At 48.8% G+C, this 25,271-nt stretch overlaps 1 protein-coding gene and 1 pseudogene across 1 annotated transcript in view; one reads left to right on the top strand and one right to left on the bottom strand.

The window, feature by feature from the left end:
* LOC102140761 (uncharacterized) overlaps positions 1–25,271 on the bottom strand; it is a 153,704-nt gene that overhangs the window by 70,198 nt on the left and 58,235 nt on the right. Inside the window, exons 22-33 of the mRNA XM_045382987.3 lie at positions 23,804–23,963; positions 23,482–23,561; positions 16,012–16,198; positions 14,865–15,020; positions 14,361–14,494; positions 13,774–13,932; positions 11,371–11,551; positions 5,165–5,376; positions 3,472–3,660; positions 2,508–2,647; positions 1,326–1,488; positions 1,128–1,214 (exon numbers count right to left, since the gene is read on the bottom strand). Coding sequence (XP_045238922.2) covers positions 1,128–1,214; positions 1,326–1,488; positions 2,508–2,647; positions 3,472–3,660; positions 5,165–5,376; positions 11,371–11,551; positions 13,774–13,932; positions 14,361–14,494; positions 14,865–15,020; positions 16,012–16,198; positions 23,482–23,561; positions 23,804–23,963 — 1,848 coding nt within the window. The remainder of the gene's footprint in view (positions 1–1,127; positions 1,215–1,325; positions 1,489–2,507; positions 2,648–3,471; positions 3,661–5,164; positions 5,377–11,370; positions 11,552–13,773; positions 13,933–14,360; positions 14,495–14,864; positions 15,021–16,011; positions 16,199–23,481; positions 23,562–23,803; positions 23,964–25,271) is intronic.
* LOC123570737 (small nucleolar RNA U13) lies at positions 21,948–22,036 on the top strand (annotated as a pseudogene).

Raw genomic sequence — 25,271 nt, forward strand, 5'->3', positions numbered from 1 at the left:
GAAAAAGATATAAGGCATAGCTAGGGTACACAGGGGTGTGTGTGTGAGCTGGTCTGGGGGTCAGGTGAGAAGATGCTTGAGCTCAATCCTAAAAGATGAGAAGAAGGGAAGACGCAAAGCTGAAGGAGAGGGTAACAGCTCCAGGCACACAGGACTCACAGAGGTCCCGAGGCAGGAAAGAGCCAGGTGAGGAAATGCGAAGAGGCTGGATGAGGCGGATGCAGGCCACAAGGCGGGGCTGAGGTGACGGGAGTGGGGCTTCATCCCAAGAGACTTTGTCAGAGTTTGAGAGCAAGCAAGTGGCAGGGTTGTGCTGGCCTTTAGAAAATATCCCTCTGACTGTCACACAGACTGTACTAGGGAGGACCAAATTAAACAGGGAACCCAGGCAGGGTAATTTTTTTTTTTTTTTTTTTTTTTTTTTTTGAGGCAGAGTCTCGCTCTGTGGCCCAGGCTGGAATGCAGTGGCACAATCTTGGCCCACTGCAACCTCCACCTCCCAGGTTCTCCTGTCTCAGCCTCCTGAGTAGCTGGGACTGTGGGTACCCACCACCACACCCAGCAAGTTTTTGTATTTTTAGTAGAGATGGGGTTTCACCATGTTGGCCAGGATGGTCTCGAACTCCTGACCTCAGGTGATCTGCCCGCCTTGGCCTCCCAAAGTGCTAGGATTACAGGCATGAACCACCACGCCTGGCCAGGAGTACTTTTTTTTGTGGGCCGGGGTGTGGGGTAGGTGTCTGAGTCTTGCTCTGTTGCCCAGGCTGGAATGCAATAGTGCAATCATGGCTCATTGAAGCCTCAACCTCCTGGGCTTAATTAGATCCTCCTGCCTCAGCCTCCTAGGTAGCTGGGACTACAAGAACATGCTACCATGCCTGACTAATTAAACAAATTTTCTTTCCTTATTTTTTTTTTAGAAACAGGGTTTCCGTATGTTGCCCAGATGGATCTCCAGTTCCTGGTCTTAAGCGACCTTCCCACCTCAGCCTCCTGAGTAGCTAAGATTACAGGTGTGACTCGTTGCACTCAGCCCAGATAACATGTTTTTAATCCTACTGAGAGATGGCAGCAACTTGAACCAGGACTGACTGGGATGCAAAGGTCTCTGGGGTCTCTGCTCTTACCGTGTGCTGATTCCAAGCAACCAGGCACCCCTCTGTGTTCCTGGGGATGACTTTGCCATCGTATGGATGCATCAGACCTGCACAGACCTGGGAGGGACAACCACATACATGTACACACGCACACAGGGGGTCAGGAGGCAGCTGGGGCCTTCCTCCGGCTCTCAGACCCCTTCCCAGCTATGCCCTGGACCCACTCACGTAGGGGTGTCCAGCCTGGCAGCCCAGGACCACAGTCTGCAGGGTTTCCTCTCGGCCATTCAGGACAACTCTAGTCTCCAGGGAATAGCGCTGGTGTCGCCTATCAGTCGTGAAGGTCTCCTGCAGGAGGAGGCTCTGCGGGATGGGCAGGAGCAAGGGGTGCCTGGTGTGCAGATGGATAAACAGTCCAAAGCCATTAAAGCAGCTGGTAGTGTTGGGGGACAATTGTGCCCCACGCTCTCAGCCTGGGCCTGTCACGAGCTTGCAGAGTTAAGATTATCACAGAGAAGAGAACATAGGACACCTGGCAGCCCTGTGCTTTACAATTTGGCATCTGGAAGCCTTCACCACCTCACTGTGCCAGTGAAGTGGGCATGGCTGGGGTCCCCATCGCCATTTGACAGCAAAGACCCAAGGGGATAGATGGCACACAGCATCTGGTGTCACTGACTGGGACTGGAATCCAGGCACGGTCTTTCACTAGCTGTGTGACCTTGGGCAAAGGACTTGATTTTTCTGTGCCTCAGCTTCCCCATCTGTAAAACGGGGTCGAAAATAATATTGATTGGACACAGTGGTCGGGATTAGAGATAACATATATGGAATGAACGCAAGCTCCCCAAGGGCAAAGGTTTCTGACGTTCTGGTTCTCTGCCATTTTCCATGTGCCCAGAAGAGCCCTTGGTCCATAGTAGGTGCTCAATGAACGTAAATGGGATTAAAAACACAAATGAACACTGTGCAAACGATGCTGCTCTTCCTTTGTCATCACTGCTGCTGTTTAGGCTGTAGGTGACTTATCTGAGGACACAGAGCTGCTCAATGCATAGCCTGGAGTCCAAGATGGCTCTGCTCATCCCAACCTCGTGCTGTTGCCTGCACACAGGGAACTGCTTTTCTAATGAGCTCTGTCTCTAGGAAATGAGAAGACACCCCAAGCAGCTCCAGGCTAGGATGATGAGACTCACTTCTGCTCCCACCTCAGCAACTAATGGAGGGGGCGAGGGATGTGGGAGCTTTCAGGGGAGGTGGCTCTCCTCTGGGATTTGGGTTCCATCTGGGCCCCAGCAGGTCAGCAGGGTTTCTCCAGGTAGCTCTGCCCATCCTGTTCCCCCAGGGACCCTCCATGCTGGAGAAGGGGAAACTTGCAGGGTGTCAGCCGAGGAGAAGGGGCGCACACACCTAAGGAGCAAGGTCCCCCGTTTCCGGTACAATGTCCTGCCTTGCCTCAGCTCCTCCAGCTCTCCCTCCAACTGCAGGCCCTGAGGTTGGCCCTGGGCACCAGTCCACACAGCCGTCAGCGACACCTGGGTCTTCCGGGGCTGCAACAAGATCCAGGCTGAAGGGAGGGACGGGCCAGCAGGACCATGCTGCAGACCTGCCTTGCAGGAAGGCAAGGGGTAGCCCCCCACAGCCTGCCCATCACCCCCAGAAATGACTATCCGAGAATGACTACCGAACTCCACCCACAACCTCCACCCTGATTAGACCACAGGATCCCACCGGCACACCACCATGTCTAGATCTCCCTAGGTACCCAGGAGGAATGAAGAACTTGGATTTCTCAGCTAAAGGAAGCCAAGCTTCGCTCCCGGATCTGTGCTAATGTGACCAGGGTTCATTTCACAGAACAAGAAACTAAGGCTTGTCTGGGTGCAGCGGCTCAGGCCTGTAATCCCAACACTTTGGGAGGCTGAGATGGGAGGGTAACTTGAGCCCAGGGCTTTAAGACCAGCCTAGGAAACAGCAATACCTCGTGTCTGCCAAAAAAAAAACAAAAAAAAAACAAAAAAAAAACCAGCAATGCATGGTGGCATGGGTGGCATGTGCCTATAGTTCTAACTACTTGGGAGGCTGAGTGAGGAGGATCCTTTAAGCCCAGACGTTTGAGGCTGCAGTGAGCTATGACTGTATCACTGAACTCCAGCCTGGACAACAGAATGAGACTATCAAAAAATATGTAAGAAGAAAAGAAGGAAAAGGAAAAAGGAGAGAGAGAGAGAGAAATAGAGGCTCCAGGAGGCCCAAGGTCACGAGCCAAGCCAGTGGCACAAAACCGTTCTCCATCCCAAGCAGGGAGAGAGGTAGGAGACCCAGGTGAGGGATTTGGTGGTCTCTTGGCTGCACAGGCCTCCTGGGCTCTTACCCACTCCAGGTGCCTGTAGGCGGCTGTTAGGTTCAGCTCCTGCCGGGGGCCTTTCAACCAGCAGTTCAGGATCTTATGGTCCCGGCTGTTCTCAGCATGGATCTCACCCTGCACTGCTGCGTTCCAGGCTGACTCGACTTCACTCCAGCTGTGGAAGAGGCTCTGTGCCAAGACGGTCACCGTGGAGACCTGCAATGAGGTGAGGAGGGGGACCAAGGCCTTTGCACACCCTATTTCCTCCCCCGTGGATACCCTTTCATCTCTTTCCTGCTTGGTGAACGCCTATTCATCCCTCAAAACCCCTTCAATGCCATTTCTGTGAGGCCTAACCTGACTGGGGCAGGTAGGCTAGTTTTCCCTACAGGGCCTTGAGACAAAAATAAAAACTCCCCTCTGTCGTCCCAACCCTGAGCAGGCATAATTTCCTTCTCTCCTCTTCAGTTTGGGGAGGGAATCTGATCTCGCTGGGCCGCTATTAGTAGTAGCCAGGGTGTCTGTACCCTGAAGGGCACACGCTGGCGGGTGGCCTTCTCTCCCTGCACCATCACCATTGTCTTCGGGAGTCCTAGGAAGAGCTGTGTGTGATCTGGCTCGTTTCAGAGCTGGGGAAGATAGACCACTTGCAGCCACCACCCTGGCACAAGCCCTGCATGGGATGGTGCCCTGTTGGCCGCCATCCCTTGTTCACACAACTCGGGGGTTTCACAAGAAGAAGTGACAAGGACAAGACAGGGTTTAGGACGTGGCTGAGCCTCCAACCCAATACCAGAACTTCCTAACACTTTGTCCCACGTCACTGATCCTCGGTTCCCCACCGCCAACTTCTCCATTTCCTAGAATGGCACTTCCATCCCACCAGATGCTTGGGCCAAAACCTCAGAGCCATTTATTTCCTTTCTTTCACTCCCTCCCCACCGCCAATCCATCAGCAAATCTGGCATCTCCAGGATCTGGACACTTGCTGGCACCTCCATTGCCACCACCCTGGACCAGGCCGCCATGCCCTCTGGTTGGGTGAAGGGTGGGAGCCAGCTAGCCAACCATACCTCGCTCTCCGGTCTTGGCACCCTCGGCTACACGGAGGCCTCCTCGTGGTTCCTAAGATTATCACCGCTCTTGACTCTACCCTGGTGCCACCCAGCCCTGCCTCAGAGGGGACTGCACTGCCCTTGGATGAGCCCAATCAAGCCCGGACCTTCCCCACATCCACGCATCAGCCAGTGCAGGGAGACAGTCCATCCGCCAGGCTCCCTCAGCCCTGCAGATGACACTAATGGGTTTTCTCCCAAACCTGTTCTTGCTTCTGCACCAAACGCATGCAGAGAAGCAACTTCATTACAGTCAGTAATTGGGATCAAACCGACTTATGTCCTAGAAGTTTTCACTCTGTTTTTTTGGCAAAAGCTGAATGTCTACCTATTTCCAAAGTCCTGTTCGATTTGCTTTCCTATTTTATATTTCTCTCCCCTTCAGCTGCTAAGCAGGGATACGGGAAATCTAGATTTTCTTTTTTTAGGTCTAATTTTTCTACGTCACTTAGGAACTAACTCTGATAGTTGTAGGCACTGGCCCAACTTCACACATGTGTGAGCTGCTATCTGCCCACAGGCCTCAGATTTTATCCACCTCTGCACCAGAAAAGTATCTCAGTGGCAGGGGACCACACATGTGCTGGGGGCCGAGCACTGCTCACCCGGAGGTAGGTGGTAGCTGGGGTGTAGACCTGGATCTTGCCTTCCCTGTTGGGGCCCTGACTCCTGCAGGCCACGCTGACCACCAGGTCCTTCAGGGTCCAGGCCTTGCCCAGTGTTAGCTCCAGAACAGCCTGGAACACAGCTCGGTGTGGCCAGTATAGCCGGTGAGCTGCAGAGACCATCAGCCATGGACTATCCAGCTTCAAGGCTCCTGCAAGGGAAAAAGGAGAATCTGGTACGCGGGGGAGAGGAAGCTTCTAGCAGGCAGCAAGAGGTCCCCAGAGTCTCATCATAGCCACAATGGACAAATCTCAAAACTGGGAATAACTAGGCACGAGGGAGCTTTCTAGGACATTGGTGATGTTGTGACTTATGACAGGTGTTTGGATCACCCAGGTGTATACGCCTGTCAAAACTCATCCAATCGTACTGTAATTTATGCATTTCACTCTGCTTAATGAAACACATACTGAAACGTTTAGGGATGAAATGTATCAATGTCTACAACTTATTTTGAACTGCACAGAAAAAATAAGAGGGCTGGATATGTGGAGAGAGAAGTGATGAGGCAAGTGGGGTCAACTGTCAACAGCAGAACCTAGTATGAGAGGACGCTGGTGATCACCATACCATTCACTCAACTTGTCTGAATGTTTGCAGTTTTTTCATAATAAAACATTGGAAGGTTGGGCGCAGTGGCTCGTGCCTGTAATCCCAGCACTCTGGGAGGCCAAGGTAGGAGGATCACTTGAGTCTAGGAGTTTGAGTTTAGTTTGGGCAACAAAGTGAGATCCCAGCTCTACAAAAAATACAAAAATTAGCCAGGCACGGTAGTGCTCACCTATATCCCAGCTACTTGGGAGGCTGAGGTGGAGGTTGCAGTGGCTGTGATGGTGCCAATGCACTCCAGCCTGGGCAACAGAGGGAGACCATGTCTCAAAAAAAAAAAAAAAAAAAAAAAAAAAAAGAACACAGGTAGAAATGCTGAGGGCTGTGAAGAAAAACAATACAGAAGGAATTTGATAAAAATTGGGTAGGTCAGCAAAAGCTTCTAGGAGGACGTTACTATTTACCTGATACCTAAATGAAAGACAAGGGGGAGTTAATCAAAGGGGCAGGCAACCCACCCCTGCTAGAGACAGGAGATTTACTGTCTGGGGAAACTGAGGCAGACAGGCTCATATGCAGGGGCAAAGACACAGTAAGGGGAGGGAGGAGCTGCTCAGTTGAGAACAGGGAGACGCTGAAGAGTGGGCAGCCTAGTCCCTGCCCAGTTGCTCCCTTCTCATGGGAAACGGGAAGATGGCACCACAGAAGAACAGAAGGAAGGCATGGATCCCTGGAGAGCCAGGTCCCCACCCAATTGCTTGATTGACAGGGAAGCCTACCAGTCCGCACGTGCGCCCACCTATATATAGCGCCTCCTTCCAAACAAGTATTGAGTCTCCAATTTGTTTTCTATTTCATTCATGTTCTTTCATAGTGATAAAGATCTTATTTCACTTTATAGATCACAGTTGCGATCTGGTAAGCTCGGGCCCTCCAGAACATATGTCTGGTTGCTCAGTTTTTGTTGTTGTTGTTGTTGTTTTGCTTTTGAGGTCATGGTCATTCATTTATTTCTCATTACATTGGGCTGGACCAAGGGTCATGTGCCAGTGTATAGATTATGTTATTCTGTTGCTTTCAGACAGAATTGGGATCCAGGTTCTAATTGTCTCCCAAGTTCAAGACCTGGATCAGAACTAGAAGAGAGCGGCTACTGCTGCAGGCGGCTAGGGGCTGCTGGAGGAAAGGCAGGAAACAGACTTAGAGCTGACCACACACAGGGTTCATGATCAAGGGCGCCCCTCTGGGTACTACAGGATCCTGCACACAGCCTATGGATTGGGGAGCCCACAGCAGCTTCTCAAAGTGAATGGAGATGGCACAGGCCCGGGTTTGGAACTCCAGAGCTGGAAGGACAACTGCATCTGCCCAGGCAGGACCTGAAAACATTTTGTCCTTCCATCTGTATCCAAAAATCCTGTGTAGAGCATTTCCATGAGGACAGGGCCAGGGCTGGCTCCTGGGTCTCTGGGTGGCCTCATGGGTCATCTGGTAAAAGTTCTGCAAACTTGTCACCATCTGGGGACATTCCTGCCAGTTCTTCTCCATGCCCTTCTGTGTGAGACACTGGGCAACTGCTTTAGGCCATTCATGATTCTTCTTCCTCAACTCTTCAAATTCAGTAGATTTCTAATCTTTTAGAAAACTCTAGATCTCCAGTTACTCCAAAGCTGAATTAACTGGTCTGATGATTTTTCTGGTTTCTCAGTTTCTTTTTCCTTCTTTACTTGCTGAGGGCTTCTAGTCATTTTAGCCAGATGTCTCACTTTCTCCACTTTTATTCCTGAGTTTTCTACTGGGATCCTTGTTATGGGCAGTCTTAGGGCCTAATCCTGGGTTGGCAGAGAACTAGCACTCTCTCTCCCCTAATGGGATCCAGGAGAGTCAAGAGGCGCCCAAGTGTGGAAATGTGTTCTCTCCTCTCTGTTTCGGCAGGTCTCTTACTCTAAGTTTCCTAAAAGGATTTTAAGAAGAATAGATTTTTTTTAAACAAACTTTTAAATCTCTGCTCCAGAATATGAGATCCCTAACTTTGCTAAACTGCTGGTTTTAATTAAGTCCTCAGGCAGCTTCTGAGTACACTCAAAACATAATTACCCTGTTTGAAAACAGGGTAACCAATATTTTGAGCAGCCAACTCAAACATAAACACATATCCAAGGCTGGCTTAGCATTTGGGGGAAAGCCTCCAACAGGAAATACAGAAATAAAAAGAAAAAAGAAACTCGGAGGAAACAGATAAAAATCCCCGAAATTCTGTAACTTATACTCTAAGAGAAGACAATTGCTTTCATGGAACAGGACGATGTTAGAAAGGAACAAAAAAACAGAGCTCTTGAAAATATAAGATAATCCAAAATAAAAATGCCAGCAGAAGGGCTGGCATATGAAGTTGAGGAAATTGGCATTTAAATAGAACAAAAGGACAAAGAAATAGAACAAAAGAGAAACAAGGAGGCCGGGTGCAGTGGCCCACACCTCTAATCCCAGCACTTTGGGAGTCAGAGGCAGGAGGATCACTTGAGCGCAGGAGTTTGAGACCTGCCTGGACAAAATACTGAGACCCCAATTCTCCAAAAAAAACAAAAAGAAAAAAGACAAAAATAAAAACTAGTTTGGAGAGAGAAACAGAGAAAACATTAGAAGCTCAGTTTTCTGAGGACCGACATCTAACCAATAGGAATTTCAGAACAAAGAAAGGAAATTCTCAAAGAAACTGTAAGAGAAAATTACCCAGACCAAAATGACACGATTCCAAATTGAAATGCCCTATGCTAAAGACCCAGTACAACAGAGGAACATAGGTCCATACTAAGGTACCTCGTAATGAAATTTACCACTACCAGGACTAAGACAAGTTCCTAAAAGCTTCTAAGACAGTGAGAAAAGGGTCACATACAAAAGATGCTAAATCAGAAAAAGCATCAGATCTCCCAAATAATTCAAAACAATGGAGCAATGCCTTCAAAATCCCAAGAGAAAATTATTTCCAACCTAAAATTCTCCACTCAAACTCCCCCAGTATTATCAACATTTAGGGTCTCAAAATGTTTGTATTCTGTTATGGATTAAATTGTGTTCCCCCAAAAGATTAATTGAAGTCTTAATCCCCAATACCTCCCAATGTGACCTTAACTGAAAATGAGGTCATTGCAGATATCATTAAGTCAAGATGAGGTCATAATAGAATAGGACAGGCCCTTAACCCAATAGAACTGATGTCTCTATTACAAAAGAAAAATCTGGACACACACACACACACACACACACACACACACACAGGGAGAATGCCATGTGACAAAAGAGGCAGACATTAGAGAGGATGCGGTTGTAAGCCAAGGAACACCAAGCTTCAACATCCATCACCAAATGCTTGGAAAAGGCAAGGGAGGGTTCTCCCCAGAGGCTAAGAGGGAACATGGCCCTGGGGGCTCCTTGACTCAAACTTACGGCCTTCAGAACTGTGAAAAAACAAATTTCTGTTGTTTTAAGCTGCCCAGTTTAGTAATTAGTTACAAAAACCCTTGGGAATGAATACACACCTCCCATCTATGCTTTCTCTGGAAGCTACTGAAAGATGTACTCCATCAGAACAAAGGAATAAACCAAGACAGATGACACAGGTTTAAGAAAAAGGGGTTGTGACCCAGAGGAGAAGTGAAAAGAAATCCAGGTTGATGGAAAAGGGAGGCTACAGAACCACAACTGTGCAACTGGTCTACTTTGGAGCAAGACATAGGCTCCAGGAAGAGGGTCCCCAACAAAAATATCACAACTAATTGAAGTCAATGAACTATCTGATGTGTCTGACCACCTGGAAAAAAGTTTTGCAATGCTGCTGAAATTCTGTAATTATTTATCAAAAATTATAGAAAACTAATCAAATAGAAAAATAAAGGCAATTACAAACTCCAGAAAAAAACAAAAAGTCACCATGATAGTACACCATATATCTAAGCTATGTAAGACATTTATAGTTATAATTCTGTAAGCATCAGATGTTAACAAAATGTAATTCTTTTAAGAAAATGGGGAGAAATACGTATTTGAAAGGGGCACCAATCTAAGAGTTAAATTCTTATCCTCTCTAGTAAGAAACCTATGGAGAATGACCAAAGCTGAATATTCAAGAAATAACTGCATGATTATATTATTTTAAAAGATGGAGAATATAAACAGAAAAATTGGCTGAAAGAATTTAGAGTGCTTGCTGTTTTAAGCAAGACTTGGGGTAGGTGCCAGGCACAGCAGCTCACACCTGTAATACCAGCACTTTGGGAGGCAGAAGAAGGTAGATCCTTTGAGCTCAGGAGTTCAAGACCAGCCTGGCCAACATAGTAAAACCCCATCTCTACTAAAAATACAAAAATTAGCCAGGTGTAGTAGCACACACCTGTAATACCAGCTACTCGGGAGGGTGAGGCAAGAGAATAGCTTAAGTCTTGGATGCAGAGGTTGCAGTGAGCCGAGATCATGCCACTGTGCTCCAGCCTGGGTGAGAGAGTAAGATTGTCTCAAAAAAAAAAAAACAAAAAAAACCCCACAAGGTAGGCAGGTGTGACACTGAGGATATCTTTCTCTTATAAACTTTAATCAACTTTTAGAAAACGTAGTTCAAGTCTATACAAGAGCAAAGAGCATAATACAATGACCCCCCATGGGACCCATCTTCGACAATGAGCAACTCAAAATCAAATTCACTTTTAAACAAGGTATCACCTTAAATAAAAATAAAAATTGAAAAAAAAAATTCATGGATAAACTATGGTGAATTTTTTTTTTTTTTTTTTTTGAGATGGAGTTTCACTCTTGTTGCCCAGGCTGGAGTGCATTGGTGTGATCTCTGCTCACTGCAACCTCTGCCTTCCGGGTCCAAGTGATCCTCCTGCCTCAGCCTCCTGAGTAGCTGGGATTACAGGTGCCTGACACCACGCATGGCTAACTTTTGTATTTTTAGTAGAGATAGGGTTTCACCATGTTGGCCAGGCTGATCTCGAACTCCTGACCTCAAGTAATCCGCCCCCCCTCAGCCTCCCAAAGTACTGGGATTACAGGCATGAGCCACCACACCCAGCCAGTGGATCCATTTTCCATTTTTTAAAAGTGAGAGACAATGTTTTCCAGACACAAAGATCCACAAATGCAAAGGCCCTGGAGTATGTCTGGGGAGCAAAAAAAGGCCTCCGAGCCTGCAGGATAATGAGCAACGGGAAGAGTGGGGTGGGACAAGGCTGGAGAAGGAGGCAGGGACCTGACACTTGACTGGCAAAGGTAAGAAGTTAGGATGTAATTATAAGCATGATGGGACTCTTTAAAGATAAGGGTTTTCATGTGTTTGCTTCTAAAATTAAGACAGGTTCCCACTATGTTGCACAGGCTGATCTCAGACTCCTGGCCTCCAGAAGTCCTCCTGCCTCAGCCTCCCACAGTGCTGGGATGACAGGTGTGAGCCACTGTGCCTGGCCCAGTTTGAGTCTTCAGTTAGCCTAGCCAATAAAAGGAAAAGGTGTTCCAGGAAGGAGGCATAGCTTGAGCAAAGGCCTGGAAGTCAGAAATCTGAGCTGCTAGCCAAGGAGGCCCCACGGCCAACACTCACCTTCCCACTTCCACAGGGTGGCCCGAGATGTGTCCTTCCACTGCCCGCCTGCCACAAACAGCGGCCGCCCATTGTACTGCACCTTCAGGTGACTGCTTCTCTCCACATAGGGCAAGCGGAGGCTCAAGTGGTGCAGCTGCACACGGCAATCCACCTGCCTCTCAGGCACCTGCAGCACAAACTGGAGAATGCCCACCCCCCCCCCAAGATGCCAATGGGATCATGCCATCCCCGGCCTAGAATGTGCCCAGGAAATCAAGGCAGCAGTGAGCCAAGATTGCACCACTGCACTCCACATGAGCAATGAGAATGGAACCCAGTCCAAAAAACAGAAAACAAGAAGCTCTGGTAAGGATGTGAAGAAATCTGAATTCTCAAACGCTGATGGTGGGAAGGTAAAATACTGCAGCTACTGTGGAAAACAGTGTGGCAGTTTTGCAAAAAATTAAAGATCGAATTACCATATGACCCCAGCAATGACACTTCCAGGTGTATATACAAAAGAACTGAAAGCAATTGAAACAACTGAAAGCATCAGTTCATAACAGCATTTATTCACAATAGCCAAAAGATGGAAGCAACCCACATGTCCATCAATGGATGAATGGATAAATAAAATGCTGTCTATACAAACAATGGAGTATTCAGCCTTAAAAAGGAAGGAAATTTGACACATGCTATGATATGGATGAACCTTGAGGACATGCTAAGTAAGCCAGCCAAAAAAACGGCAGGTAAGGTGTGGTGACTCACACCTGTAATCCCAGCACTTTGGGAGGCTAAGGTGGGTGGATCACCTGAGGTCAGGAGTTGAAGACCAGCCTGGCCAACATTGTAAAACCCCGTCTCTACTGAAAATACAAAAAATTAGCTGGGGCTGGGCGTGGTGGCTCACGCCTGTAATCCCAGCATTTTGGGAGGCTGAGGCAGTCGGATCACCTGAGGTCAGGAGTTCAAGACCAGCCTGGCCAACATGGCAAAGCCCCATCTCTACTAAAAAATACAAAAATTAGCTGGGCGTGGTGGTGGGCGCCTGTAATCCCAGGTACTCAGGAGGCTGAGGCCCAGAGAATTGCTTGAACCCAGAGGTAGAGGTTGTAGTAAGCCAAGGTCATGCCACTGCACTCCAGCCTGGACAACAGGCCAAGACTCTATCTCAAAAAAAAAAAAAAAAAAAAATAGCCAGGTGTGGTGGGCAGGTGACTGTAATCCCAGCTACTTGGGAGACTGAGGCAAGAGAATCGCTTGAACCTGGGAGGTGGAGGTTGCAGTGAGCCACGATCGCGCCATTGCACTCCAGTATGGGCAATAAGAGGGAAACTCCGTCTCAAAAAAAAAAAAAAAAAAAAAAAAGATAAATACTGTATGATTCTACTTCTGTGTGGTAGCTAGAGTACTCAAAAGTCCAAAAGAGAAAGTAGAATGATGGTTTCCGGGGACTGGGAGCAGGGGAGAATGGGGAGTCAGCATTTCCTGGTTACAGACTTGCAGTTTTGGAAGTTCTGGACATAAGTAGTGGTGATGGCTGCACAAGAATGTAAATGCATGTAATGCCACTAAACTTCAAAATGGTTAAAATACTAAATGTGGCTGGGCGTGATGGCTTATGCCTGTAATCCCAGCACTTTGGGAGGCTGAGGTGGGTGGATTACCTGAGGTCAGGAGTTCAAGACCAGCCTGGCCAACATGGAGAAACCCCGTCTCTACTAAAAATACAAAAAAATTAGCCAGACATGGTGGCAGGCACCTGTAATCCCAGCTACTCGGGAGGCTGAGGCTGGAGAATCGCTTGAGCCCCGGAGGCAGAGGTTGCAGTGCGCCAAGATTGTGCCACTACACTCCAGCCTGGGTGGCAGAACAAGACTCAGTCTCCAAATAAATAAATAAATTAAACTAAATTAAATAAATAACATAAACAGTAAATTTTACATGACATATATTTAAACACAGTTAAAATCAAAGAATATTTAAAAGACCATTTGCAGGACTGGATCTGAAAAGGGAAAAAAAATTCTAAACCAATTTTTAAATCAACATACAAGGTTAAATAGTGCTGTTTAAGAACCACCACCTGTTCAGCTGCTGAGCACACCATCATTCCTAAGTCAGCAAAAGAACCCACCCTCCGGGAAAAACTGAAAGCGAACCCCTCTTTCCAAAACGCATTTTTACAGGTGGAAATCTGTGTTTCCCAGGCCCTCCTGCCAGTCCTTGGCCCTCTGAGAAGCGTTTCTCACCCCTGGGGACATGGGGCTGGAGGTGCAAAACGGAAAGTCACCAAGGCTGAGTTTCAGTTGGCTGCATCCTTGCAGCCAGGGCCAGAGGGCCATGCGGGGGTTCCCCAGCTCCCACCATCCATGCTGGACTCATGGGGCACGGCTCTGCTGCAGTGGCCGGGCTCACCTCCATGAAGTGATTGCTCAGGGCGGGCCCCGAGTCATTCTTGAAGGTCTGGCTGACACGGACATGCCTCTTGTTGCTGTTCTTGTCCCAGTGCTTCCCGTAGCTCACCTCCAGCTGTGAGTGCAGGTGGCCCGAGTCCTCCTCGTGCCAGAGCTGGACCTGGGACACACATGGGTGGTGAACTGCCCATGGAGGCCCTGCCCACCCAGTCCCTGGGCCTCCTCACAGCCACCCACTCCAGGGATATCAGCTTGGTTTTCAGAAGAGACGGTTCTGTAGGAAGCACTATTTCGGTTTGTTTGTTTTTAATTTATTATTTATTTTAGAGACAAGATCTCACTCTCCCACCCAGGCTGGAGTACAGTGGCGCCATCTTGGCTCACTGCAACCTCTGCCTCCTGGGCTGAAGCATTCCTGGATGAATAGATGTAAGACTGAGGCTGAAGTTCCAGCCCCGGATCCATTCCCATATGGCTATGTGATTTTGAGCAAGTCCATCTCTTCGGAGATGAGCTCAGGGTACTCAGATCACCACTTGCCTGACTCTGGCGCTCTCTCTGGATGTCGCACCTGGCCTGGGCACCCACCTTGTGGCTGAAGGCTGGGATCTGTGTGCAGTGGAGCTTGTGGCCCAGCTCCAGCCTGTAGGCGCCATTCGAGCTGCTCTCTGCCTGCAGCTTCTGGCTGGTGCTACACTCGTGTGTCGGCTGCTTCGCCTGACCTGTGTGGATTAACCTATAGACCCCTGCCCTCCTCTACCAGGCAGCCCTCCACCAGGGCTCCAAGAGGAGGAGGGCCTGGCCCAGCCTGGCCTCAGCCACAACCCCATGCTCTACTCCACCCGTCACTCCATTAGAACCTGATGATGGGGAGGTCTTAAGAGATGGGGGTGAACGTCCCCTTAAAAGATACACCTTTTTTTTTTTTTTTTTTTAATGGACAGGTACTCAGTCCTACTCAGAGCCAACAGAGTGACTAATGGAAAAACCCCGTGGTGACAGCGTATCTTAGCTAACGGAGCCACAGCCCTAGGAAACAGGGCAGGCCCTGTCACCTCCACCTGCCCCGCAGCCAGGCACGCAGCACCTTACCCAGAAGGCTGTACTGGATCCTCAGGTCGTTGGTCCAGAGCCGGTCCCATTGCTGCAGCAGGCCAATGGCACGCAGCCCCACCAGACCTGGCACGAAGAGCTCGGCACCCAGGGTGGCCACCCACCGCCCATCCTCCTCCTTCCTCTCCAGCAGTGCTGCAGGGACAGAGAGCAGGCAGATGAGAGGACCAGCCCCTGGGACCAACATCCCCACCCCCAGGCAAAGAGGGGACTCGGGAATCACCGAGGGGCCTTGGCGTTGGGGGCTCCTTGAAGAGCCAACACATGTGCACCCTGCACAACAGGCCACAGTCAGGCCTGATCACAGCTTACTGTAGCCTTGACCTCCCAGGCTCAATCGATCCTCCCACCTCAGCCTCCCGAGTAGCTGGAACGACAGATGTGTGTGCCACCACACTTCGCTAATTTTTGTATTTTTTTTAGAAGCAGTGGTCTCACTATGTTGCCTAGCCTGGTCTTGAACACCTGGGCTCAAGTAATCCTCTTTGCCTTAGCTTCCCAAAGTGTTGGGATTACAGGCGTGAGACACTGCGCCTGGCCCAAAAATAAACTACAAAAAACCAAAATCGAACAAGACAGAAGAGAAAAGAAATAACAGCGCATGGTGGGTTGTTGGGTCAATTTCACCTTTGGAAGCTTCTGAGACACAGAAGCTCAGCCAGAACACACAGGTGAAACTGAGCCAGCTGTTATGACTCCCAAACGCCCACATCAGAGGGTCGACAGCCACTGCTCCAAGAACCCCCAGCCCCAGCTCCTGTCCTTACCCTGGAATCTTCCGGAACACCCATGAGAGGCACACCCAGGCGCCACCACCCCACCTCCAGCACCAGGGCCAGCACCTGCTCTGTCTTAAATGCCCAGTGTATTTTAGGTCAAAATGTTACATGTGTTTCTTATCATAGATCAGAATAAAAACACTCCAAAAGCTGCCATTTTAAGGTTTGTGGATGCAGTTGGAGGTTGGGGGAGGTTCTGGGGGCTCACATGGATCCTGGATCTGCCCTTAGATGGGATGTTGATATTAAGAGAGGCTGGGGTGATGAGGAGCATAATGAGGCACTTGGGCCACCACACCTTAGCCTGGCCACAGAGCAGAGGGCGCAGAAGGGGTCTCATCTCCTACCTGTCACGTGGGCCTGGTCACTCAGTGGATGGCTCAGCCATGCGGAGAAGGCCAGCTTGCTGCCCGCCTGCCGTGTGACGTTCCCGGCAAAGACAATGGGGCTGCCCCCCGTCACCAGTTTCACCTCCAGCTGCGCCTGGAACCACTCGGCCTTACCACCCACGGCTGGCTGCAGGTCACTCCAGCCCTGAAAAGGCTTCAGTGTCACCTGGGAAGACAGGCTTGGCCAGCAGGCCCAGCCCTGACCACACGAGCTGGGACCAGACAGGGCAGGAGACAAGCCAGCTGACAGCCTTCTACACTGATCCTTCCCCAGTTTTTGTTTTTCCTTGAGACGGAGTCTCACTTTGTGTCCCAGGCTAGAGTGCCGTGGTGGGATCCTGGCTCACTGCAACCTCCACCTCCCTGGTTCAAGTGATTCTCCTGCCTCAGCCTCCCGAGTAGCTGGGATTACAGGCACGAACCACCACACCCAGCAAATTTTTTAATTTTTAGTAGAGATGGCGTTTCACTATGTTGGTGAGGCTGGTCCCAAGCTCCTGAGCACAAGTGATCCACCCGCCCTGGCCTTCCAAAGTGCTGGGATTACAGACATGAACCACTGTACCCAGCACTTCCCCAATTTTTTAAACTCTGGATTTCTCAAAATCAGAAACCTGTGTTACAAATTTAGACATAAATACAAGGGACTCCTCTTCTCTCCTTGACATCCCCCTCTTTCAATCCATCAGGAACTGGAGTCCACTGTCCCTATGGAATGGGTCTAGAATCAACCACTTCTGCCACCTCTGCTGCCTCACCAGCTGGAGCCCCGGTCATCTGCCTGTCTCACTGCAACATCCTCCTGGCTCTCCCGGCTCCCATCCCGCCGCTGGCAACTGATCTCCACATGGCAACCAGACACGTCAAATGATGGCACACTAGCCTTTCTTACGGTACAATCCAAAGTCCTTGCGAAGGCCATCGAGGCCAGAATTTTCTCTTTTGGTCAGTGGTGCAGACCTGGCCATGGGAAGACACTGGCAGATGGGCCATGGGGACAGCTCACTACACACTTCACGGCCCCGCAGAGAAGATTCTCTGGAAAAGCCATGAGCAACTGCAAATACAATCTTTCACGGCCCTGCCAACTTGCAGTCCCCCAACCCAACACCCCTCTGATGGCCACCAGCTGGTCAGTTTACCCAAAAGACGTCCAAGCAACGCTATTACCAGACTGCCACTACTTAACGCTCTCTTTCCCTGCTCCCCGCAGACGTGTGTGTACGAATGTGTGTGGATGTGTGTACAGATGTATCTACATGGATGTATGGGTATACAGGGGTGTGTACAGACGTGTATGTACACAGACATGTGGGTGCACCCAGGTGTATCTACGAATGTGTTTGCACATGGATGCGTCTGTATGTAGATGTGTGTATGGACATGCATGTGTATGAACATATGTATACGGATGTGTAAAGAGGTATATATATGGATGTATATATATGAATGTATGCATACAGATATGTCTACATGTGGACTGTGTGAATACGGATGTGTGTACAGACGTGTGAACAGATATGTATATATGGGTGTATGTAGATATGCACACAGATATGTGTATATATACGGACGTATATATATGAACGTATATCCAGATGTGTCTACATGTGGATGTTCGTGTGTGTGAATATGGACGTGTGTGTACGGACACGTATGTGTATGGATGTGTGTAAAGAAGTGTATATATAAATGCATGTATATGAATGTGTACAGATATGTCCACACGTGGATTGTGTGAATACGGATGTATATGGACATGTATGTATGCACATGTGAACAGACATGTATATATATAGATGTGTGTACATAAATGTGCATACAGATATGCCTACATTTGGATATGTATATGCAATGTCCTCCTGACTCTCCCAGCTCACATCCCGCCACTGGCAACTTGATCTCCACATGGCAACCAGACATGTGGAATGATGGCACACTAGCCTTTCTTATGGTACAATCCAAAGTCCTTGCGAAGGCCAGCAAGGCCAGAACTTTCTCTGTTGGATGTGCACACAGATGTATGTACGAATGTGCTTGTACATGGATGTGTCTGCATGTAGACGTGTGTATGGACATGTGTGTGTATGAACATTTGTATGTATAAAGAAGTGGATATATGGATGTGTGTATATGAATGTATGCATACAGATATGTCCACATGTGGATTGCGTGAATACAAATGTGTGAATACATTGGATGTGAATATGGATGTATGTGAATATGGATGTGTACGGGCTCTGTATAGACATGTGTACAGATGTGTATACAGATGTGTATATATGAATGTATATACAGATGTGTCTACATGTGGATGTTCATGTATGTAAATATGGGCGTGTGTACGGACATCTGTATGAACATGTGTATGGGTATGTCACAGGTGTATGGATGTACATGTGTGCACACACGACTACAGAGACACACCCTCTCCTTCTCTTTTTACAGAAACAGATGCTGGCTCTCTACTCTGCTCCCAGCTTTTCCTGCTGGCAGGCACATTCTGGCGATGGCTTTCTCCAGTCTGGACCAGACGCTGTGTGGTGCTCGTCAGAGCTTCCTCAAGGTGCACATGAACAGGGTGAACACAGAATTTCTCACCCAAACCAGAACACTTTGCAGTTAAAGAGAACACTAGTTGTAAACGTGTCAGGTCAGCAGGCATAACCTGGGGCTCTCCAGGCAACCCAGGACCCAAACCCTGCACACTAGCGGGAGGGGGCAGAGAACAGAACATTCTTCCCTAAACCAATCTTAAATCCTATAAGCTTTGAGACAAGTTGAACCCAAGCTCTGGCACTTTGTATTCATGAGCTCATCTGCCTCAGTTTCTTCATCTTGTATGGGGTTACAGAGAGGACTTGAAGGGGGGACCTCATGTCTGCTGAAACAGGCTCCAGAAAGTTCCGGAGTTCTGGAGCTCCAGCTGTTACTGTACTTGTGATGAGTCTGGGGCAGGTGGAACTAGAATTTCTCCAAACATTGCCAGGCTGCAGACAGCTCCATAGGGACCAGCAGGAAGGTCCGCGGGGAGGTAGAGGCAACTTGTGCTTGTACATTTGACAAACAACTAGAAGTTCGAGGGCCCCTGGTAATTCTGGAAATGAGGCATAACTCTCAGCTATCAGGCAGGTGGGGTTTTAGGAGGACAGCTCTCCCCTGACATAGATCTTCCCCCAACCCAGGCTGACAGCACAGCTGGAAGTAGAGAATGTATTTTTGCAGCAAGAGATCCAGCTCCAGCTTCAGATGCTCCACTCCAGGCCTCTCTGAGAAGACACTGGGAACTGAGGCAGAATCAGGAGATCCACTGCCAAAGGTGCCCAGCAATCATGCCTGGTGGGATCAAGTCTAAAACTGCTATTTGTACCCTGGCTCTAGTTCTGTGGCATGATCTTGACTTACTGGAACCTCCACCTCCCAGATTCAAGCAATTCTCCTGCCTCAGCCTCCCGAGAAGCTGGGACTACAGGTGTGCGCCACCATGCCCAGCTAATTTTTGTATTTTTAGTAGAGACAGGGTTTCACCATCTTGGCCAGGCTGGTCCCAAATTCCTGACCTCCAGTGATCCTCCCACCTCAGCCTCCCAACATTTGTACACTTTTTGAAGTCACAGATCTGCTTGAAAAGGGGATGGAAGTTTTAAATCTTCTCCGCAGGATGGAGGGTAGACACAAAGCTTCAACAGAATGACAGGGGCTTCAAGTGACTCACTAAGTTTCGACCAGGTACCCTTGGGTAAGAACCCTAGAAAAGCACCTACTAAGATGAAAACAAGCCTAGACAGCATAGTAAGACCTCATCTTCACACACAAACAAAAAGAAATAAAGAAAGAAAGAAAAACAGAAGGGCATTGTGGCACAGGCCGTAGTCCCAGCTACTTGGGAGACTGAGGCAGGAGGATGGCTTGAGCCCAGGGATTTGAGGCTGCAGTGATCTAGGATCATGCCACTGCACAGAAGAAGATGTTATAAAAGAAGAGAAGGCGGGGAGGTGCGCAGAGAGGGAAAAGAGAGACAGGCAAAGAGGGAGAAGACATGGGGGAAAGTGTGGGAAAGAGGTGGGAAGAGAGAGGGAAGAGAGGGAATAGACGGCGGGAAAGAGAGGGAGAGAAAGGAAAGGAAGAAAGGAAGAAAAGAGAAAAAACATATAAACCTTGTGGCCAGGGAATTCCATTGTTAAGAATTTACTCTGCAGAGAAAATGGTGTTCACGACAGAATATTTGTAAGAGCGGAAACCTGGCAAAAACTCAAGAGCCCTTCATTATTAAACTAGCTGAATAAATTCCATTCCACGGACTATTACACAGTCATTCATGCCACACAGGAGGCACCTATTTTCTTTAAAGTGGATATATTAACTCCATGTGCTGACTGTGTGCATAGACCATCTCAGAAACGAACCACCAATAAAACCCTAACAGTGGTTGGCTTTCAGGAGGGGTGGGAGAGAAGTTTTAAGGCTACACCAGCACCAACCAATAGAACTTTCTGTAATGAGGGCAATGTCTCAGGGCTGCATGAAGCTTTAGAGCACCTGAAATGTGGCCCATGCAGCCAAAGAACTAAATCTTTAATTTTCTTAAATTTTAATTCATTTAGTTTTTTTTTTGGTTTGTTTTTTTTTTTTTTTTTTTTTTGAGATAGTCTCGCTCTGTTGCCCTGGCTGGAGTAAACTGGCATGATCTTGGTTCACTGCAACCTCCGTGTCCCCACCCCCATAGGTTCAAGCAATTCTCCTGCCTCAGCTTCCCAAGTAGCTGGGATTACAGGAGCCCGCCACCACACCTGGCTACTTTTTGTATTTTTGGTAGAGATGGGGTTTCGCCAAGTTGGTCAGGCTGGTCTTGAACTTCTGACCTCAAGTGAGCCACCTCCCTCGGCCTCCCAAAGTGCTGGGATTATAGGCATGAGTCACCGCACCCCGCCTCACTTAGATTTCAATAAACATGTGTGCCACTGGCTACCATACGGAAGAGTCAGTTCTATACCCTTTCATAGCTTTTGAACTTTGAATCATTTAAATGCATTGCCTATTTAATTGTACAATGTAATAGTATTTAGATTGAATTAATCTAAATGAAATCTACAATAGAATTTAAATTGTATCAGCGCATGCTGGTCTAAAAAGATTGCCACGGTGTATGTACATATATGTGTATTATGTGTGTATGTATATATACATATATATATATACAAGCGTGCGCGCACACACACATACATATATTTTTTGAGACAGAGTCTCGCTCTGCCACCCAGACTGCAGTGCAGTAGTACAAAATCATCTCACTGCAACCTCTGCCTCCTGGGTTCAAGTGATTCTCCTGCCTCACCCTCCTGAGTGGCTGGGATTACAGGCGCCTGCCACCACACCCGGCTAATTTTTTGTATTTTCAATAGAGATGGGGTTTCACCATGTTGGCCAGGCTGGTCTCCAACTCCTGGCCTCAAATGATCCATCCACCTTGGCCTCCCCAAGTGTTGGGATTACAGGCATGAGCCATGGTGCCCAGCTGCCAAGGTATATTTTTGAGTTAAAAAAAAGTCCCTACAAGTTAAAAAAAAAGAAAAAAACTGGGAAACTGGGAGTGGTGGCTCATGCCTGTAATCCCAGCACTTTGGGAGGCCAAGGTGGGCAGACTGTGTGAGCCCAAGAGTTTGAGACCAGCCTGGGCAATGTAGTGAGACCCCATTTTTACACAAATATAAAAAAAATAGCCAAGCATGGGGGCACATGCCTGTAGTCCCAGCTACTCGGGAGGCTGAGGTGGGAGGATCGCTGGAGCCCAGGAGGTCAAGGCTGCAGTGAGCCATGTTTGCACCTCTGCACTCCAGCCTGAGCGACAGAGCAAGACCCCGCCTCAAAGAAAGAAAATAAAAATGAAAAAACAAAACCTAAGCATGAAAATTGGGTTTTCATGCTATTGTATGATGTGTGCCTCCCTCAAAACTTGTTACATCATCACATCACCCACCTGATGTGAGAAAGAAAAAATAAAACCCAGAAACCCAAACTAAAAATATTTGCAAATCTATAGTGTTACGGGTTGCACTGTCTCCCTGCAAGATGCTGAAGCCCTAAGCCGCAGTATGTGTGAATGTGACCTCATTTGGAAATAGGGTCTTCACACATGATTAAGCTAAGCTGAGGTGATGAGGGTGAACCCTAATCCCGTGTGCCTGATGTCCCTGTAAAAAGGGGATGTGTGGACATCAGACACCTACAAAGGGAAGATTATGTGAAGACGGAGACAGAAGACCACCTCCAAGCCAAGGAGCTCTGGAGGTTTCTAGAATCCAGGAGTGAGACCTGGGGCAGATCCTCCCTGACAGCCTTCACAGTGGGGAAAAAACCAGAAAAACCTCGATTTCAGACTCCTGGCCTCCAGAACTGTGAGAATAAATCCCTGTAGCTGAAGCCACACAGTTAGGGTACTTTGTTAAGGCAGCTCTGGGAAATGAATACAGATTTCTCGACACGTGCATCAATACTTCTGCAGGAAATTTCCGACGTGGCATGCTTTAACTTCCAATTTATACCTTTCTCTATTCTGAATTCTTTTTTTGTGAGACAGGGTCTTACTTTGTTGCCCAGGCTGGAGTGTAGTGGCACAAGCATGGCTCACTGCAGCCTCAACCTTCTGGGCTCCAGCGGTCCTCTTGCCTCAGCCTCCTGAGTAGTTGAGACTACAGGTACACGCCACTGTGCCTGGGTAACTTTTTAAAATGTTTTGTAGAGACCGGATCTTGCTAAGTTGCCCAGGTTTATCTCGAACTCCTAGCCTCAAGTGATCCTCCCACCTTAGCCTCCTAACTTTCTGTAATTACAGGTATAAGCCATTGTACCTGGCTTTTTTATTTATTTATTTATTTATTTATTTATTTATTTATTTATTTAGAGACAGAGTCTCACACTGTCTCCCAGGCTGGAATGCAGTGGCATGATCTCAGCTCACTGAAACCTCCGCCTCCTGGGTTCAAGTGATTCTTTTGCCTCAGTCTCCCAAGTAGCTCGGATTACAGGCACCTGCCTCACACCTGGCTAATTTTTGTATTTTTATAAGAGGCGGGGTTTCACCATTTGGCCAGCCTGGTCTCGAACTCCTGACTTCAGGTGATCCACCCGCTTTGACCTCCCAAAATGCTGGAATTACAGGCGTGAGCCACTGCATCCCGCCTGAATTCTTAAAAGCATGTTTTTGTGTTATTAATATCCATTTTTAACATCAATGACGGTGGAATTTGAGCCCATTCTTTTCTTCTTTATACATTTCTGGGTAACAGAACTAACACTTGTTAACCGGCAGGTAGAAAGGGAAGATCCCAGAGGTGGTGGCAATAGTTAACAGGGCTCTGGGACCCGGGCAGGAAATCCCTGGGGAGGTGGCAGGTGCCGACACAGGTGGGCCAAGGGTGTGGAGCAAACCTTGATGTAGTAGACATCCCTGTCATCCAGTATCAACTCCAAGTGACCCACGTGGGCACTCCCAAGAGCCTCCATCTTTCCTGGGGGTACAAAACGAGAGTTTAGAGACAAGCGTTGAACATCTAGATCTGGCCCCTCCATTCCCCTGGGAGGACCGCCTGCCCATTTTTTAATCTCTGAGCCTAAGATGCAGCACCTGTAAAATGGGACTGGATTTCAGGAGGTCACAGACAAACCTATGAGCCAGCTCACCGTAGGGGCCCAGCCCTGGGTGTGGCACCGAGTCAGGGGTGCAGGGAGCAGGGAGGGATGTTGACATTACCGTCCAGCTCGATTTTCTTCTTGGGATGGAGAAGCTTGAGCCGGAACTTGCTCTGCGGCAAGCTGTAGCTGACGTCCACCCCGACATCCCTTGGCACTTCTGACCCCGGCGTGCCCATGAAGATGTGGGCTGTGGCTTCTTGAGGGAACCAGCTGTCCTTCTGGAAAAAGCAGAGTCCTCAAGACTGAGAGCCTCCACCTCCACCCTTCAGACCCTAGCACAGTTGTCCTCATAATTCCCCAATGAGGAGTTTCTCGGGCTTCAAAATCGCCTGCAGAAGTGTAAAGCTCTGCAGCACAGCCCAGGTCCACGCCCACAGGGTCGCAATTTATCCAGCAAATGGCCAGGGAGAAGCAGCTGCAGGGCACACCCCTGGTATCCTGCACAAACGCCTCCCATCCTTTTTTGTTTTGAGACCCAGTCCCACCCTGTTGCCCAGGCTGGAGTGCCGGGGCATGATCTTGGCTCACTGCAACCTCTGCCTCCCAAGTTCAAGTGATTTTCCTGCCTCAGTCTCCTGAGCAGCTGGGATTACAGGTATGCGCCAACAAGCCTGGCTAATTTTTGTTTTGTTATTTTTAGTAGAGACAGGGGTTTCACCATGTTGGCCAGGCTGGTCTTGAACTCCTGACCTCAAGTGATCCACCTGCTTTGGCCTTCCAAAGTGCTGGGATTACAGGCGTGAGCCACTGCACCCGGCCTCTCCCATCCTTTTAACCAGCTTTGTGTCCTTGTCCCCCAGCTTCTGCAAGCTCTGCACTTCCTGGCTGTCACCTGAGGGCTCCAGAACATTGCCCTCCAGCACTCCAGCCAAAACTCCCAGCACCCTAACCCAGAGGGGAACACACTCTGCAAATACCTCGTGCTCTGGGGCTCCCCGTGGGGCCAGGCTGAGGCTGCCACTTCACCTGAAATTGCACCCCTCTCAGCATCTTCCCCCGGCCTGTCCTAATTTCTCCACTCTTACTGGGTCCCCCAGAGCCTTTTCTTAATAAATCACTTGTACCCGAGTCCAGGGCTTGGGTGTGTCTTTTCAGGAAAGTGCAGCCTCAGCCACAAGCCCCGTTCTGAAATCCCACGGCAGCGTACATCTGTTCAACACCAACACAGACGCGCTGCTGAGTGGAAGATGACTGAGCATGAGACATGCAGAGTCCCCGACCGCATGGAGCCTGCGTCCTAGAGAGGCACAGGACCACCAGACGCAAGAATGGGTAAGACAGCAACAGCCAGTGAGTGTGCTGACAAAGTCAATGGTTTAGGGGCCCTGAGCGGAGTGCTGGTCTAGACGGGGGTCCAGGAAGGCAACCTCTGAGGGGTCCCATTGAAGAACACTTGAAAGGAGCGAGGGAGGGAGTTAGATGGCTGTGCCAGGGAAGAGTGTTCCTGGCAGGGGAAACAGCCAGTGCAGAGGCCATGGGGCAGGCACGTGCATGGCCTTGAAAAAGGGGCCAGTGTGTCTTCACGG

This window comes from Macaca fascicularis, chromosome 20 (assembly GCF_037993035.2).
Source record: "Macaca fascicularis isolate 582-1 chromosome 20, T2T-MFA8v1.1".
Classification (NCBI taxonomy): Eukaryota; Metazoa; Chordata; class Mammalia; order Primates; family Cercopithecidae; genus Macaca; species Macaca fascicularis.